Here is an 18,568-nt window from a genome sequence, read left to right as displayed (position 1 = left end):
TGAGCAATCATGCATTCATTTCTCTCTGCTTCTGGCTGTGAATGCAACATGACTGATTGCTTTCAGCTACTGCCGTCTTGACTGCCCCATCATGATTCCTTGAGCTATGAACAAAATAAACCTGTTACCCTTAAGTTGCTTTTGTCATAGTACTTTATTGTAGGAACAGGAAATGAAACAAAGGCAAAGACAATGCTTTTGGAAAACACTGTTTTAAGATGTTACTATTCTGCTCTCTTCATACAGGAGGAAACTGGGACACACAGAAGTTACGGCTTAGCCAGGATAAGAATACTCTGGGATTTTGTGGATGTTAACATGAGACAATGTATGGCAAGCAAGTCCATGGCTTATGTAACAAATGAGCCTTAAGACTGTGTGGGTAGGGCTCTTCTTTAAAGTAGCCTGAGGTGATCTTTGAAATGATTGGCTACTCTCTTGACCCAGAAAACCTTACAAAATCATGCATATCAAGTGTTCAAATTTTCATGTTCACTTTAAGAGCACCTTTGAAACGAGGTGTGCATACTCAAAAAGCTACTGAAAGATATCACTTTAAGGATACAGCATGTGCCATTCTGCTGATATACTAGCAGAGTAGGTAGGTGAGCCCAAGCTAAACTGTACAGGGTTGAAGTACCCCCCCCCCCCAAAGTGCTGAATATTTTATCCATGCTTACAAATGTGGAGAGTGAATATTGATCTTAAGGGCTTGGATGCGGAGTCCCTACTCAGCACACATCTACAAGTGAACCAAAGACATGGGATGTGCTGCAGGATTATAGCACTCAAACTCAGGGTACCTGACTCAGGAGCTCCTCTGCCAAACTGGAATGGTCCTCTCTGAAAAGGAATCAGTTCTTCCTGGAGTGGAGAGGCTGCAGAGGAGAAAAAGATAACCCCAGGAGAAACTGGAGAAGCAAAAAGAATAACCTTAGCTGACAACAATGCAGATAAAAAAATGTAGAGAGTTAGCTGTGGTAGCTCACACCTGTGTTCCCAGTACCAGGAGCCTGATGCAGAAGGACTGCCTTGAGTTTAAGATCAGCCTCAGTCACATAGTGACTTGCATGCTAGTTGAGCTATAATGTGATATCCTATCTTTAAAAAAAGAAAGGAGAAAATGTACATAAAATAAAATATGAAATTACTCATATTTGTTTTGAATGCGATTAGTGGAACAATTTTTCACAAGTCGTATAATAAAAACTCTCTAAATTATGCTTGGGATGGACTTGAATTTTTCCATGCAGTGCTTTCTGTCTTATGTGATGACTGCATTTAAAATCAGGAGTATTCACACTGGGGTCATGAAGGGCAACACAGCATAGATGGGTATGTAACTACCATCTCCTCTAAATCTCCCTCATCATTGTTTATTAATGACCCCCAATTAGCTCCTCAATTTGTTCTTTTAAGACATTACAAAGAAGAATCAGGCACCTTCTGTCACAACTCAGCTTTTCCCCTCCTACAGTGAACTTTTTCATAACAGCTTCTAGCAATCAAGTGAAGTCTCCTTAAACTCCAGCTTTCTTTAATGGTGATCATTTGGAAACAGTGGCCTCCATATTTCACATTCTTGTACAAGTAGGAGATATGGTTTATGTGCATTATCCTGTCACCATGATCCCCGAGGAGGGCTTATCCTCTCCCATCTCTTATGCTCCTGCACAAGGCTTTGTGCTACACTTTATCCGTCTATCTCACATGCAGCTTTTCTAGGATGCTGTTGTGCTACACTTTATGTGTTTATCCCACATGCTACATTTTACACGTCTATCCCACATGCTACATTTTACACGTCTATCCCATGTGCTACACTTTATCCGTCTATCCCAATGCTACATTTTACATGTCTATCCCACATGCTACACTTTATCCATCTATCCCACGTGCAGCTTTCCTAGGATGCTATTGTTTGTCCACTTGGTTTCCCCACAACTCACTCACTTTTTGTCTCAGATGATTTTTATTAATAATTGATTTATAATATTGAATGCTCTCTTTTCTCTCCTTGGCTGTCTCTCTTTAAACTGTGGTGATTTCTTCCTGTGCAGCTCAGGCTGGTACTGAATCCTTTTGGCTCAGCTCCCCAAGTGCTGGATTACAGGCAATGAGTTACTACATCCAACTTCTCATTTTGGCTTTTCTCTGTTCTGTATATCCTCTTGCCTCTAGACCAGATTCTCCCCTTCCCATAAGTCCTGCATAGACCATTTCAGCTTCAGTCTATCTTCACTTTGAAGACCCACATAAACACCATGCCACATGATTCAATAGTCAGTTACAGGGGTGGCTTGATTTTTGTCAAACTGTATTTAAAACCATTGTTAATTACCACAGATTTGTTTTCTTACTCCAACATAGCCAAGTGTCACAGAATGGTTTGTGCTCCCGTACTGTACTTGTAGCTTCTTAGTAGTTACAAATTTCCATATGGCCAGAAATCTCTGCTCTCAATGAAAAAGAACATTAAATCACAGCATGGAAAACAGCATGGACTTTGAAAGCTTAAGTTGTGTCGTGTATGATCGAAGGCTTCCTGCTCACCAAGAAAATGAAAAAATGTCGAAAAAGACAGAGCAAGTTTTAGAAGATTGAAAATATTATGTGAATATTAAACTTCTTACTAGAGAGAGCCATAATGTGCTCATGGGAGCCTCTAGTTAGTCTATAACCAATTGGTCCAGAAGGGGAAGAGAAACATCCACTCCTAAAAGGAAGCTTACAGTAAATGTTTTGCTCCAGGGTATTGTTTTACACCCAACAAGATTCAGTGCACCAAGAGAACATTCCAAAGGAATATTTAAGATGTCAGAATTTTTGAAAACCAGCAAGCAGTTTGGGTTTATTTGGAAGCACCCACTCATCTGCTCTTTCAATTAACCCTGAGTGCAGAAGGATTGCTGATTTGAAATGTGCCCGTCTGATTCTCTGGACACATATAGTATTGGCTACCCATCTGCGGAATGCATAAGTGTGTTGTCTAATATTCTTGAAAATGTTATATAGTTTCCTAGGATTTCATTATCTTATCTATATACAATGAGAATACTAGCTATAACAAGATTTTTGAGGTTGTTTCTACCTATATAATTGCGTAAACGGTATATTAAGGAAAACCATTCGCCATAGTGGAGTGACAGAAGGGTTCTGATGATGGTGGCATGTGAGGTGAATTTTGCTACACTAGGTTCGGCTAGGCACAGATTATGGCTGCGACAGTGATTATGTTTTTGCAGGAAAGGCATTGGAATGGCATTGTCTGTGAATACCCTCGAATTATTTGTAAAATCTGAGTCAATGCAAGGGTTTTTGTTTGTTTGTTTTTTGTTTTTGTTTTTTGTTTTGGTGGTGGAAGGTGCCATTGTCTTGACTTAGTCATCCATGACCCTAGAAATGTGACATAGTATAGAGACCAGGACATGTGCCCCCTCTAAAGAGACGAGGACATAGGCCTCCTTCACATCTGCAAATGCTCTGGTTTGAGGGGAAGGAGTGGAGGAGAAGAAGCCACAGTAGAGAGCAGCGCTGTGAAGAGATGACAGCTAAGGAAGGAGGGGCATGGGAAGTGAGGAGCAGGGGATGCCGGGAAGATCATCTTGTCCTTGAGCACCAGAATGCCTGCCTTTAAATCTTGGACCTGTGCCCAGAGATGACTCCTGCAACTTCCCTGAGATCAAAGGGTTTGCGATCTAGAGTTTTACTTGTGTGTTTTAAGCTTTCTTTTTTATCTGTCTGTCTGTCTGTCTGACTATTTATTTTGGTTTTTGGTGAGAGGGTTCTTTATGCTGTTCTGGAACTTGCTCTGAGGACCATGCTGGCCTTGAACTCATGGAGATCTACCTGCTTCCCCAGTGCTGGGATCAAAGGCATGCCCCACCATTGCCTGGCCCTTGAGCTTCCTTTTTAAAGGGCAGACTAGTGGGATTGCAAGCTTGTAAAACCACACTGGAAGTCAGTCTGGAGGTTCCTCAGAAATTTGGACATAATACTACCGGAAGATCCAGCAATACCTCTCCTGGGCATATACCCAGAAGATGCTCCACCATGTAAGAAGGACACATGCTCCACTATGTTCATAGCAGCCTTATTTATAATAGCCAGAAGCTAGAAAGAACCCAGATGTCCCTCAACAGAAGAATGGATAAAGATAATATGGTACATTTACACAATGGAGTACTACTCAGCTATTAAAAACAATGCATTTATGAAATTCTTAGACAAATGGATGTATCTGGAGGATATCATCCTTAGTGAGGTAACCCAATCACAAAAGAAGTCATTAGATATGTACTCACTGATAAGTGGATATTAGCCCAGAAACATAGAACACCCAAGATATAATTTGCAAAACACAAGAAAATCAAGAAGAGGGAAGAACAACAGGTGGATACTTTATTCCTCCTTAGAATAGGGAACAAAATACCCATGAAAGGAGTTACAGAGACAAAGTTTGGAGCTAAGATGGAAGAATGGACTATCCAGAGACTACCCCACCCAGAATCCATCCCATAATCAGCCACCAAACCCAGACACTATTGCATACGCCAGCAAGATTTTGCTGAAGGGACCCTGGTATAGCTGTCTCATATGAGGCTGTCAGTGCCTGGCAAATACAGAAGTGGATGCTCAGAGTCATCTATAAGATGGAACACAGGGCCCCCAATGGAGAAGCTAGAGAAAACACCCAAGGAGCTGAAAGGGTTTGCAACCTTATAGGTGGAGCAACAATATGAACTAACCAGTACCCCCAGAGCTTGTGTCTCTAGCTACATATGTAGCAGAAGATGGCCTAGTCGGCCATCACTGGGAAGAGAGGCCCCTTGGTAGTGCAAACTTTATATGCCCTAGTACAGGGGAATGCCAGGGCCAAGAAGTGGGAGTGGGTGTGTAGGGAAGCAGGGCAGGGGGAGGGTATAGGGAACTTTCAGGATAGCATTTAAAATGTATATAAAGAAAATATCTAATTTTTAAAAAGTATTTACTTGTTTATTATTTGATGTAGTATAAATTTGTTGAGGTCCTGTCGGTAGTCACTGGGTAACTCTGTTGACTGGAGCCAACAAGGCTGTTCTCTTGGGCTCACTGCAGCCTCGGAAAGAGACATCAGTTTTCCCAGTGAGAGCTGCAGCCTGCAGAAGTTAAAATGACGTCACAAGCTACGTGTTGAAGGAACAGCACTGCAGTCACGAGGTTGACTCTCGAGCCTTGGCCACTGTAGAGCACGGTATAGGTTTGAGTGACTCTTTGGGAAAGGGGAAACCTACTTTTGTTTAGGAATGGTTTATGCATGCATCAACTTACATCTGGGAGAAATACAACACCAATATTAAATAATAGTCATTAAGTAATAGAGTCTATCTCCAATTAATTTTTATATGATGGCATATTTAGATGACAGGAGAGTTACTACAGTGTTATCATGCTGCTTTTTTCATTATTACCCACAAGATACACTATGCAACATATATACCATCTATGCAACAAAGACATTTGTCAAAATAAGGGTTGTTTACATTTTAATTTTATTCACACAATTTCAAATATGCTCAAGAATTTACAAGACAAAATTTTTCTTTTCTTACAAAAATATGTACTCTCATTATCAAGGTATTTATTCTTAACTAGCTAGATAATATCCAGGGCATAACTGAGGAAATATGTTTCCATAAGACCCACAGCACTGAAGTGGCGGTGCTGCTGAGGCAGAGCTTAGAGGAAGTATAAGGATCTCTAGCTTTTCTTTTGGAGGCAAGGAGCTCATGTAGTCCAGGCTAGCCTCAATCTATCTAATTAAAGAAAGATAATTTTGATATTCTGATCGTCCTGCCTCTGCCTCTGAAATCCTGGGATTGCAGGTCAGTGTACCATACCATTTATGTGGTGAATACAGTTAAATGCAGTATTTCCTATGTGCCAAGCATGAACACCCTACCAACTAACTTACTTTCCCAGACTAGGCTAGTTTTTTAAAACTTAATATATATCTTTTAGAGAAGATGTTTGCCACAAATACTTATGCTTTTACTAACCATGTCCACTTTTCCCAGCCCCCATGTTACTTAGGCCAGAGAAGGAAACCTTTTCTGAATGTTCTTATGGTTAAAAACTATTTTTTTTCACAAAAACTGATAGGCTAAATCTAAAATTCACATGGAAATACAAAAAACTCAAAATAACTGCATCACCTTTGCAAAACAACAGTAAAGTTGAAGAATCAACATTTGATTTCAAGGCTAATAAAGCTATAATAATCAGTAACGTGGTATTTGCATAATGATACATAGATTATGGGACTGGAGTTAAAAATGTACCTACACAGATGTAGCTAAATGCTTTGCAATGAGGGTACAAAGGCAATTCAATGGCGATATGGTATTTTGTTTCAAATTCAAACAAATGATACTGGATAAAAACATTAACAATGTAAAACACCCAAACTTCTACTAATATCTTACAACATTCAAAAAAGCAACTTGGCTGTGTTTTCAGCTAATAATAACTTCCGGAAATTTATCCTGAAGATATGTGAGAGTCTTATTAAGTATACTGAAGATCTTTAGTTGCTTAGGTGGAATGCTGTTAATTGTGTATAAAATAGAAAATTAGAAGGATGTATGTCTATGTGTAAATGTATGTGTACATGTATGTGTATGTGAATGTGTCTGTGTGTGTGTGTGTGTGTATGTGTGTAAAACACTTGAGGAATTAAGATATATTCAGCATCTTCCAGGAATGGTGGTGCATTCCTTTAGTTCCAGTACTAAGGGAGCAGAGATAGATTTCCAGCCAAGGCTACAGAATAAGATTATATTTCAGTATCATATATCTGTGCCCACCTCATTATCTTTGGAAATATTTTTGATTACATAAGTATAAACTGTTCCAGTTTGACGGGTACTTGGTCTCATTTATTAACTTTATTTCTTGCATATAAGATGTTTTGGTGAGGTAGTGCTCTCACTTTTCAATCATAATAATTTTTGTTGTATTTTCTGTCTAGAACTCTGATTACTTATTTTCATGACAGTCTTACTTCACTTGTAAGCACTCTACAGATCTGACAGGTTACTTCCTGCATTGTTAGGAAGCAGCACTGAACCCTTCACTGCTGCTGAATTTGCACATTCGGTTATTCACGGATAGGGCTGCAATAACCTACTTCCTCAGAACCTTCCTCTTGATGGTTCCACTTTGAAATTTAGCTGATGATCGGGAAGAAGAAAAAAGACCCACAGGGAGCCAGAAACACAGACCGGCATAGTCTAACCCTCACGAGTGTGGGGGCATTGGCTTGCCTTTGTGCTTTAGTGTTCTTATTTTAGACTCAGGTCACACACCTTGTTGTGTTAGCTTTCTCAATAAAATACAGTTAAAATGGGACTAGGGTTTAAAAAAAAATCAAAGCACCGTGGCTGGAGGAATGGCTCAATAATTAATAGTAGCAATTACTCCTGAAGAGGACTGGAAGTCCCACGGTGACAAACATTGGTTGTTAGCACGTTTGGCCTCTCTGTCAACTTTGTGAACACATTATCTTCTACCTGACCTTGAACTTTGCATCTGCCCAAGGCTCTTTCTGGAGTCATTTCATATTCTCTGTTGACAGCCATCACCACTCCGTGACTTCAGTCCATGTGGCTCTCACAGTCATGGCTCTTGGGCTAAAATGTCAGCCCTTATTTCTAATCAATTCCTTAAAAGTCTACCTGGATATTTCAAAAATAAATCAGTCACAATATACCAGAAACCACATTTGAGACCAATTTTTTTCATCTACAACCTGTAGCTTTGTTCCACATTTGTTGATTGATTTGATTGATTCATTGATTTTATCAATCTGTTTATCCATCAATTCAACAAATATATACAGATGGTGCCAAAGACATATTTCACTGGGAGGAGAGGACAAATAATACAGATAATGTTTCCAGTTCTCTTGGAGCTTATATTGAAATGGGTGAAGACACTGAGTAGAAGCAAACAGACAAACCAAACCACTTTGCATAGTGACCAATTGTACCAAGAAGATAAATTGGATAAAGTGATATAGTGTGACTTCATTTATCTGGGCCAGGGAAGCCTCTGTAAAGGATTAATATTTTGGGTGAGAAACAAATGACAGTAAGGAACCATACGTGAGTAGGAAGAGCATTCCTGAAGAGGAGCAACTTGTAGAAAGACCCTGATCTCCAGATGTTGGGTTTGAATGGATTGAGTGGAACTGGACTGGTATCAGGAAGATAATTAGGTCTTTGTGTGTGTGTGTGTGTGTGTGTGTGTGTGTGTGTATGTATGTGCATGCATGTATTCATTCATGTATGCACACATGTATGTATGCACATATGTTTGTATGTATGCATGCATATATGCATGCCAGTCAAGGAAGGAGGAGGAATGGGTTCAGAAGAAGCTTGGTGGCAGTGGAGCATGAGAAAAAGTTTGGGAGAGAGCTGAGGAGAAGAAGGAGTGCACGCATGGCTCTAGCAGTGATTGGATGTGGATGTGGGACTGGAGAGGAACCTATGAATGGTGAGGGTGGGACAATGGAGTTGGGAGTTGAGCTTTACGTGGGGTCATTAGTCCAGTGGAAAATGTCTACTATTAATATTATACACAGAAAAATTTGGACATCAAGGGAGAGCTGAGGATGGAGAAATGAATTTAGGATACACATACAGACAAATACACATCTGTGCATGTATACCTTTCCAAGGCTCTGAAATTAGATGAAATCAGCCAGTGGAAGGATTGCAATGACAAAGGTGAGAAAAAGTTCAAGAGGGAAGTCTTGGCATACTGGCACCTAAGAGTGCGAAACACAAGAGAAAGAACAGTGGGTTATGGACCAGGATCTAGAATAGTGAGCAGAGGAGGCAGAGTGGGAATAATAAAGTCAGGAGAAGAGAATGTCTAGAGGAAGAGGTGACAGTCCTGCCAGATGCTGTTGAAGCTTGCAATTAATTACCACTTCCCTTGGTGTGCTACTTACAGTTTTAGTATTTGCAGTGTGATTTAGCTCTTGTGTTTTGCCTGGATAATAGAACTGGGAAATGAAGTTGATTTTTATTTTATTTTTAAAGTTTCCTGGGAGAGGGAGGAGGAGAAGAAAAGTAGCCCTTATCCCACCTGTTTAAGATAAGTTGCTGATTATTAGCTTGCAACGTTGTATAGTTGAGAAAGAACACTGCATACCCAGTCCCTTACCTGTGCCTATTTCTGTGAAGTGCTGTTCTTCTTCTCATAGCCCAGCACTACACCAGTTCTGCAGAGCCATTAAGCCCTGGTGTGTTGGCTCAGCTCCACCCAGACCCATGGAAACACAACTAGCAAGGCCACTGTTGAGTATGGAGGTGGCATTGCTATTAATCTTGAACCTGAATGCTGTTCACCTGGCTTTGTTTCAGCCTTACCTTTCAGGGCTGAATTTGCATCTTGGTTTTCTGAATTCATATCTGGTTCATTTTGGATCTTGAGTTCTGTTTCAGTTTCCTCCTTGCCCCCTGAGAGTGATAGAGTCTGGACACTGAGCTCTGTGTCTGTTTCCTGATACTTGCTTGGTTGAGACTTACCTTCTTTGAAAGCTTGGCTCTCCTCATTTCCACCCCACCCCATTGTAACTCTGACTTTTAGCCATTAATGACTCCCTAAGTCATTGCATCTTTAGACACCCCCCACCACTGCCCATACCAAACTTTCCTTTGTTTACCTTAACAATACAATCAACTTCTCATTAGTATCTAGTCCTACACATCTAACTAACCCACCATCCTGTATGTTTGCCTTCACACCTGTGAAGAAGATTTGCTTTTTTGTTTTGTTTTAATTAATTTATTTATTCACTTCACAGCCCACTACTCTCCCCCCTCTCCCACTACCCCCTTCACACAGATCCTCCCCCCATCCTCTGAGAAGGGGAGCCCACAACCATCACCCTGCCCTAGCATGTGAAGTCACTGCAGGACTAGGCACATCCTCTCCCACTGAGGTCAGACAAGATGGCTCAGTCACGGGAGCAGGATCCACAGACAGGCATCAGATTCAGAGGCAGCCTCCCTACTCCTGTTGTTGGGAGACTGGCATGAAGACTAAGCCGCACATCTGATATACATATGCAGGGGTGGGGTGGGGTGGGGCTAGGTTCAGCCCATGCTTGCTCTTTGGTTGGTAGTTCAGTCTGTGGGAGCCCCCAAGGGTCCAGGTTAGTTGTCTCTGTTGGTTTTCCTGTGAAGTCCCTGTCCCTTTCAGGCCCCCCAGTCCTTTCCCCAACTCTTCCACAGGACTCCCAGAGTTCCATCTAATGCCACTGAATCTGTTTCCATTGGCATCTGGGTGGAACCTCTCAGAGGAAGGTTGTGCTCGGCTGCAGGCTACAAGTTTAACCGAATATCATTAATAGTGATTGGTTCTTGCCCATGAGATGGGTCTCAATTTGGGCCAGTCATTGCTTGACCATTCCCTTCGTCTCTGCTCTTTCTTGGTCCCTGCATATCTTACAGGCAGGACACATTTGCGGGTGGAGGGTTTTGTGGTGGGTTGCTCAGTCTTTATCCCTCTACTGGGAGTCCTGTCTGGCTACAGGAAGTGGCCACTTCAGGATCCATATCCCCCACCGCTAAGAGTCTCAGTCAGAATACTCCCATAGACCCATTGCCCTCCCTACCCCCACCCCAACCCCCTGTCCCAGGTCTCTGTCACATCCTAGAGATGTGCCCCCCTCTGCTGCCAACCACTGATTTCCTCTTCTCTCCTCTGCTTTCCCTGTGACTGATCCCCCCCTTGCCAATCTCCTCTCCTGCCCAATTCTCTCTCTTCATTCCCCCCCCAACATCTAAATTTTTCATTTTTAAAACTGGCATTCCCCTAGGTATATGCAAATTAGATTCCTTTAGAGAAGGAGGAATTCCACAGATGTTCATTAACTATACCAGGCATCAGGGAAGGACAGACATATACAATGTACCCCCCCTCCGCCTTTGGGGAAATATGTTTAAAAACACAGTCATACAAAGGTACTCTTTACAACCAGAAAAGAAAGCTAATTGTGTCATGAATGCCTCTTGCTTATGTGATGAACACATCCTATTTCCATGGAGCCCTTGGCTCAGAAAAGAGCATTATCAGAACATTTCAAAACTAAGGCTACAGATAAAATGCTGAACACCACGGATCTCGGAATAACGATTGATGAATGGTTGTATACCGGTTCTCCACAACTGCTGCTTTCTAGTTAACCTTGAGTAATTGAAACATATACATGTTTTCCCTGAGGAGGGGGGCATATTGGAAACATTTAAACTCTTATGGTGCTGCTGGGCTTTTCTTAGATGGTTGGAACCATGCCCAGGCATACGCAGCCTCCCCCTCCCCCACACCGTTTGTCAGTTGTTTAACCTAGCATAATCTGTTCTCCCCTACTGGTCAAAATGACAGTGCTAATTGTACTAAAAACCAAAAAGAGCCATGGCTCTGTTTTCACAAATGCTCTTCCATTGTTAGTCTTATCTGCTATAAAATGAGTCTTATCATTGCTTTAGCACAGGCTGTTCTACCATTAAGAAAACACGAAAGGTATTTTAAACTACGGGTTCTGCTTTGTGAAGCTAAAGACATACTGCCCCAAATTAGAATCTCATGATGCGTTCCCAGGGTTTCAGGCTTATGCACACCAGTCTTCATCCTTTATCTCCGCTCGTGGCTAAGATATTGAATGTACTGTTCAGATGGATCCTGGGCTGAAGCCTAGCATTGTTGGAGAAAGAGACTATTTCATGGGACTGCCTTTGGAGCAAAAAGAACCCAGGGGTGTGGGAGGGGTGTAACAAGAGGAGCCCATCACTGGAGACTGTGATTTTCTATGAGAACGCATCTCAAAATCACAAAATGAGATTGTGCCTCGTAAGTCTTCAAGCAAAGGAGATTCCCACTGTAAACAAGCTACAGCAGGTACACGCTCACCAGGCCTTAAAAAGTCTCACCCTTCAGTGCCTCAAAAGCCTGTTCTATGGAGTTCAGCGTAGAATCAGTGCTACAATTCCTTCACACCCGGATTCATACCAACCTTTTCTTCCCGAGTCACCGGTGTGTTAGTTTTGTGACAACCCTCCCTGAGCTTTTCATGTACTTGGAGTTTAGCCAGCAGGAGGGTCCCCATGATCCTTTAGGCTGTGCACTGCTTGTAAAGATTTACTTGAGAACTGTGACGCCTTATGGTGGCTGTTACGATGTTGATCATACCAGTGGTCCAAGTGCACAAAAACGTTTATTCTGTCTCTGCTCTCTACTTACACGTGGGCTTCCTGCTAGGCACAGCCATCCCTTAACCGTCCTGGATTTGCTGCTCGAGGAACTCAGCTGTCGAACAGTCTAACCCTATGGCTGCGAGTTACAGTTACGAGAACTGTGTTTTTCTAGTAAGAGAGTGGGATGCATGTCTGTCATTTCTCACCATATGGTTAGACACAGAGGGGTCCAGACCTGTGAGTCTCTGGTTGAGTAGAGGATAGACTAGAGGCCACTTCTCTATGTCGACTAGGGGTTGCTGGGTTTAACTGAATATTGCAAATGGCAAAGCATCAGTTTTTTCCCCATCCTGTAAGATTTGACTTTATAGGAAGATCCCCATCCTGCCTGGCAGATCTGAACCCAGAGGTAGATATGGGTTAAGCCCAAATCGCCATGCTTGCTGCGGTTATTTTGGTTACTCATTTAGACTCCTCCTACAGCTCGCTGCTGCATGGGCTTTCTCTTTCACTCTTTCTGTAACTTACATTGTGAGTAGAAATACTATTATTGTACAATTAGTAAACAATGAAAATATATGCAAGCATTTTTAGTTTTTCAATTTAGTTTTGTTTTGAATTCTAAGTTTTATTTTTATTTTGTGTGTATGAATATTTTTGCCTGCATACATGTACTTGCAACGTCAATGCCTGTAGAAGCCAGAAGAAGGCACTGATCCCCAGGAACTCTAGTTACTGATACATGAGTTACCATGTGTGCGCCTGGAACTGAACCCAGGTCCTCTGCACAAGCAGTAAGTGTTCTTAACTACTCAGCCATCTCTCCAGCCCATAAACCAAACCAAACCAAACATTTATTTTACATTTATTTCATAGTGTGTTCTTGTATGTTTGCATTTTTGTGTGTTCCTGTGTGTTTGTATTTTTTGTGTGTTCGTGTGTGTGTGTGTGTGTGAGAGAGAGAGAGAGAGACACACACATATACACACACACACACACACACACACAGAGAGAGAGAGAGAGAGAGAGAGAGAGAGAAGATAATTTGAGGATATAGGCCCTCTTCTACTGTAAGGGTTCCAGGATCAAACTCAGGTCATCAGCCTTAGCATCACTGAGCCATCTAGCTGGCTCCAGAAATGTTTTCAGTCACTGACTTGAGACATGCATGACAAGTTCTCACCCTCAAGGGTGGATGTCACCCCCCCCCCATCAGCCTCACTCCAACCTGCTGTTTCCTTCCACTTTATGGATGGGCTGCTGGGGTTGTCTTGTTCTTTCTGGCCTCTCACTGCCTCTTCCCTGAGACACAGCTTCAGCATCTCCTGCTTCTTGCTCTTACGTTGTCACTTCTCCTGTAACACTCGACAGAAGCTGTCAGTGTTCACCTGTGAACACGCTGTTTGTTTGCATGTATCCCAGGGCGCTCTCTTGACTTCACATTCTGTCCCAGACTCAGGCCACAGTTCTCTTGCTTTCACAACAAAACTCCTTAACAGCGTTGCTGATCATCGGTCTCTACTTCCTGGCTTTTTGCTTTCCTATAATCCCAAATGAGTTATCCTTTCTCCCACACTTCCACTGTGGCTTCTTACTAATGTCCTGAAGGACCTGGAAGGTCTTCACCTTTCTATTGGACTTCAGCTCACCTCTCTTGAGTTTTCTCTCAGCCCTCCACCTCTGTTTCCGATTACCACACCGGGGCCCAGTGCCCTGAGCCTTTCTGAATATAACGAGTTCCAAATATATATGTTTATCTAGCTCAGACTTCTCCCTGCATGACAGACTCTAGGAATGTAGCCCCAGAGGCATTTCTGTGCTAATTAGAAAAAGCTACCTTGTTGTTTTGGCTGCAAGCTCTTGGCTGCCATCTTCTGGGGGAGTCTGCAGCATCCACACACACTGGATTAAACTGAACCAACTGCATTGGTACAACCCTCATCGGGAGTAGATGCCCTGTGTGTGTGTGTGTGTGTGTGTGTGTGCGCGCGCGCATGCATGTGCATGCTCACATGCAGCTCAGTGAGTTCCCACCTTGGACTCCTCATTTCTGCCTCCTTCCCCATCCTGTCCCAGGCCCTTCCTTCCAGTTTCTTCTACTTCAGAATTCTTCTGATTGCTGAGGTGGATTCCTGTGAAGCCACTGTTAGCACCCTCTTCTCCTGCAGCCCAACGGGAACCCATCAGTAGATCATCTTCTCTTCCCTTCAGAGTATGTTAGAATTCAACCATTTCTCAACTCTTTGGTGTCCAAGAGTTGCTCCAAGCCCCTTCTGCTATTACTTGGATTATTATAGTGTCTGCTTCCTCTAGCTCCCCATTGTGTCCCCCTTAATCCAGCATCCAGTGCCACTCATTTCAATGTCTTCATATTTTCTCCCTAGCCCCTGTCCCTCTGTAGTCTACATTATCACTCAGGGTAAGCACAAAGTCCCCTAGAATGAATGGCTCTCCATCATCCGAGCCTGCTCCTACCTCCAACCACAGCTGCCTTCATTCTCCTCTCTAGCAAGCTCAGCATGCCGTGACTGCAATCACTCTGTCTAAATGCTCTTACACACAGAGATAGCTTGCTCCCTCCTGTTCTTCAATTGTTGCTCAAATGCCACTTTATCATATCAAAGAAGCCTCAAAATATTGCTCCAGAATTCCCCACAATATCCAGCCCCCCTGTCTTCCCAGCCCCCCATGTCTTTCCAACCCCCCTGTCTTTCATTGTCTCTGCCACTCTTGCCAACTGGCAGGTACACAGGTACACATTGCTACCACGTAGCTTCATTACATAGTGACCTTGCGAGCAGTGGTTTTCTTCCCCCTCTGTTAAGCCTCAGTTTCTGCAAGTAGATTTTAAAGAGGATTCTTCAATTAACTAAGTATAAATAAAGACATCGCAGAATCCATTTGTGGGACACAAAGGTTTCTGATAATCCTGCACGCAGAAACTCTCCAAGTTCTAGGATAAAGGTATTTTCTGGAGTCCAGAAGTGAATTTAAATCGAAATTGGCAACCTCAGTGATTTTCTAACCTTCTGGAAGGACGCTGGCTGGGTTCCTGCAGAAAGAGCGAGTAGGTGCCATCTAGTGGTGACCAAGGAGACCCGCTTTGTGCTACACAAATTGTCAGTGGTAAGTTTTTATTAATTTAACTGACAATTTGACACAATTGTGTAATATATTATAAACATATTCAATCCTTCTGGCTCTCTTTTATCCCCCCTCATACGCCTAAAGACATTACTCTTCTCAACCAGTCTCTTGTACTTTCGTGACATATTATCACATGAAGGTCCTGTACAACCACCCCAGCTGCTACGCTTCACGACTCCATCAACCACAGCATATCCAGAAGACAGTGTTTTATAGACCCCCCCCCAGGTCTTATGGACTTCCCTCCCCTTTTCCATGATGCACCCTCGGTCTTAGAGGGTATGACACAGGGCCAAGCAGTCAACAGTCATTTATTCTCTGCAGTTTGACCAGTTATTCTACTCAGATTTACTAACAGGTGAAGGAAGATGTGGCCACAAGAGAGACCCTAGGAGCTTCTGATAGTAACAGCACAGTGGCAGGTGCTCAGGTGTGCGTTTTCCAAGGATTATACCAGACTGGAATATAGAGAGTTTTATTTTATTTTATTTTTAGATTACTTTCTACTTCTCCACTGTGTTTGGGGGATCAAACTCAGGGCCTTGCCCATGGTCAACACCCATACATCACTGAACTAGATATGAACCATTTCTCATATTAATATTATTTATTTATTTGAAATCTGATTTTTTTCTTTTTCTTCCTGTTCGTGGGCCTTATACTTACCTTCAAATGCTCACATTCCTGCAAGTGAAAGGATAATGATATGAAGGCCCCATCTTGTGGTGCTGTAGGGAAAACAAAGTGATCTCTTCAGGACAGATGCCAAAGCTCTATAAACCGTTACTGGGTGTTCACCAACATCTAGACGATGCACAGCCTGAGCTAGTTTGGTATTTTGCAGAGAACAGAGACTGATTGTCATATGGAGAACCTAAAGAGGACAGAAATTTTGTCGACACATCTTGACAGGAAAGACAGCAATTCTGCTAGGTTGTGATTGTCACGCTAGCATTTGGGAAGCAAGGTCATTCAAAATATTGGTGGCTTGAAGCAGAACTCCTTAGTCTCCTTCAGGAGTCCTTGTTTCACTCCCCTTGCTGGGGAGGAGATGGGAACTGTCTGTCTGCTGTTAGAAGATGGGAACAGTGGTCAGATAAGCAAGGGCAGGTGATGAGAGCCCCAAGAAGGAGGTGACTTCTGAGAAGACATTCAGATTAGTCCCTGGTCTTCCCCACTTGCCAGACTTTTGTCATTCAGCACTAGAAGGCAATGGTTGAAACAATGGAATGAGAGAAGGAAACTGACGTTATGTAAGCATAAAGAATTATTTTCCAATTAAAACTGATTTTTAAGCCCTCAAATAAGAGGTTAAATCTTTCGTTCACCCTCAGAGAATGGTTCCAGACAGAAGCCTCTGCCAGGGATCTGTTGATGTAATGAAGACTCTGATTTCTTCTTTCTTCATATACAGCACGAATTTCTTCCCACACTTCAGTTGTTCCCGCTCCACTTCCTGTCCTTTCCCACGTCTCTATCTCTGCATGTCCTAGCATTTTAAGTGCAGACTCATACCTCCTCCACAAAGCCTGTGTTAGCTTTACATTCTCAGTGGTTTCTCAAGGCAATGCTAAGGTGCTTGATAAAGAGGGACCACATTCTAAAACGACATCCCCATTGGTTTTGGCCAGTTTTAGTAGATGGATCTTCAATGTCTCTGGCAAAAAATGTAGAGAAGATGTCTATCCTTAGCTTAAGTATCCACTGGGCTCAAGATGCTCAGCCTTATTATATGTTTGGTGGAACATTTCTTCAGCTTGGAGCAATGAAAATATCTTCCAAGATTTGTTTAGTGTTACAGCTCTTGTAAAGTTTTGTTTTCACAGATATCTTCAGAAGTGGGCATCAAAACTGACGGTATAGCAGCTGGAAAGTGTTGGCAGACCTTGTAATTCCAGTGTTTAGGAGGCTGAGGCAGGAGTTTGAGACCATCTGGGGATACATAAAAAAATTTTGACCAGCTTGGACTATATAGCCAGACATTGTTTCAAAAAAGATGAAATGAAAATAAATTAAAACAAAACAAAAACAAAAAAAACCCAAAACAAACAAAAAAAGCCAAACAACCAATCAAACAACTGTAGGCAAATATTTTTGATATAATACTTTGTCTATTTTTTCCTGAGAAAACTTCTATATATGCAAACTGATATGGTATTTTGAATAGTATGTTGCTAAATCTAATATACTACATTTTAAAAGAGTTGAGCAAATACTGTTTCTAAGTCACCTTGCTCCTGAAGTTGTGTTTGTGTAACAGCCTTCATCCTAAGGGGATGGTGATGTTGAAAGAGGAGATGTCAGTAGTACAGTGTTAGTGGGGAGGTCTTGCGTGCACTCCAGATCTAAGGTTTTAAATAGCAGGGTGCCATGTTTTGTTTGGTCTATCATTTAGGCAGCCACAATTACGTCTAACCATTTGTTAGGCTTGATGGTGCAGGGACTTCTTATAGGACTTCACTGTTACGCAAAAATTAGCAAATTTGCCATTTTTTAGGGCATCATTATTCTTAGTAACTGCTGAGTTGTTTTGATAGCTGAGGAATAACATTGGTAATTTGATTTTTACTTAAATAAGACATTGTCTTTTTTTATGTAATCCTGACATAAATGCATGCATATCTCTAGGTTTTTTGTTTGTTTGTTTGTTTTAGAATATGCCGAGTTTCTACATTGCAAAGGAAAAAAATTTACAGATTTTGATGAAGTTCGACATGAGATCGAAGCAGAAACAGACCGCGTAACAGGAATGAATAAAGGCATCTCTTCTATACCCATTAACCTCCGAGTCTACTCTCCCCACGGTAAGGGTGACTGCTCAGTGTAAATGATTCTCCTCAAGCCGTTTTCATTAGACCAATTCATGTTCATTGCAGAGCATGCAAACAATGCCCAAGTCCCTGAGATATCTTTCAAAGAGCTCAGACTATCTAGAGAGAGACAGGAGGGGGCTGACAACATTGTCTGTTGAAGTAGTAAGCTGGCCCCCCAGCCTACATGAACCGCATATTTCTGGAAGGCAGGCTGGGGCTGAAAGAGAGAAAGACTAGACGGCGAGAAAAATGAGGCCAAGACAAATTTTTCTCTGACTAAGAGACTGTGCTTATAAGGGGGAAGGCCCATCCTCCCCGCCAGTCCATTCTTGGTGCCTGGAGCCATCCTGTAGGTGGTGT

The 18,568-nt window shown here is 42.2% G+C and overlaps 1 protein-coding gene across 8 annotated transcripts in view; it reads left to right on the top strand.

The window, feature by feature from the left end:
* The window catches only part of Dnm3 (dynamin 3), a 495,872-nt gene that overhangs the window by 104,763 nt on the left and 372,541 nt on the right, over positions 1-18,568 (top strand). For all 8 annotated transcript variants that reach the window (XM_006496604.4, XM_006496602.4, XM_006496601.4 and 5 more), the window contains exon 3: positions 18,050-18,199. In XM_006496604.4, coding sequence (XP_006496667.1) covers positions 18,050-18,199 — 150 coding nt within the window. The remainder of the gene's footprint in view (positions 1-18,049; positions 18,200-18,568) is intronic.

The sequence above is a fragment of the Mus musculus genome, chromosome 1, assembly GCF_000001635.26.
Source record: "Mus musculus strain C57BL/6J chromosome 1, GRCm38.p6 C57BL/6J".
NCBI lineage: Eukaryota > Metazoa > Chordata > Mammalia > Rodentia > Muridae > Mus > Mus musculus.
The sequence above is the reverse complement of the archived record's forward strand: the minus strand, read 5'-3'. Positions and strand labels throughout refer to the sequence as shown.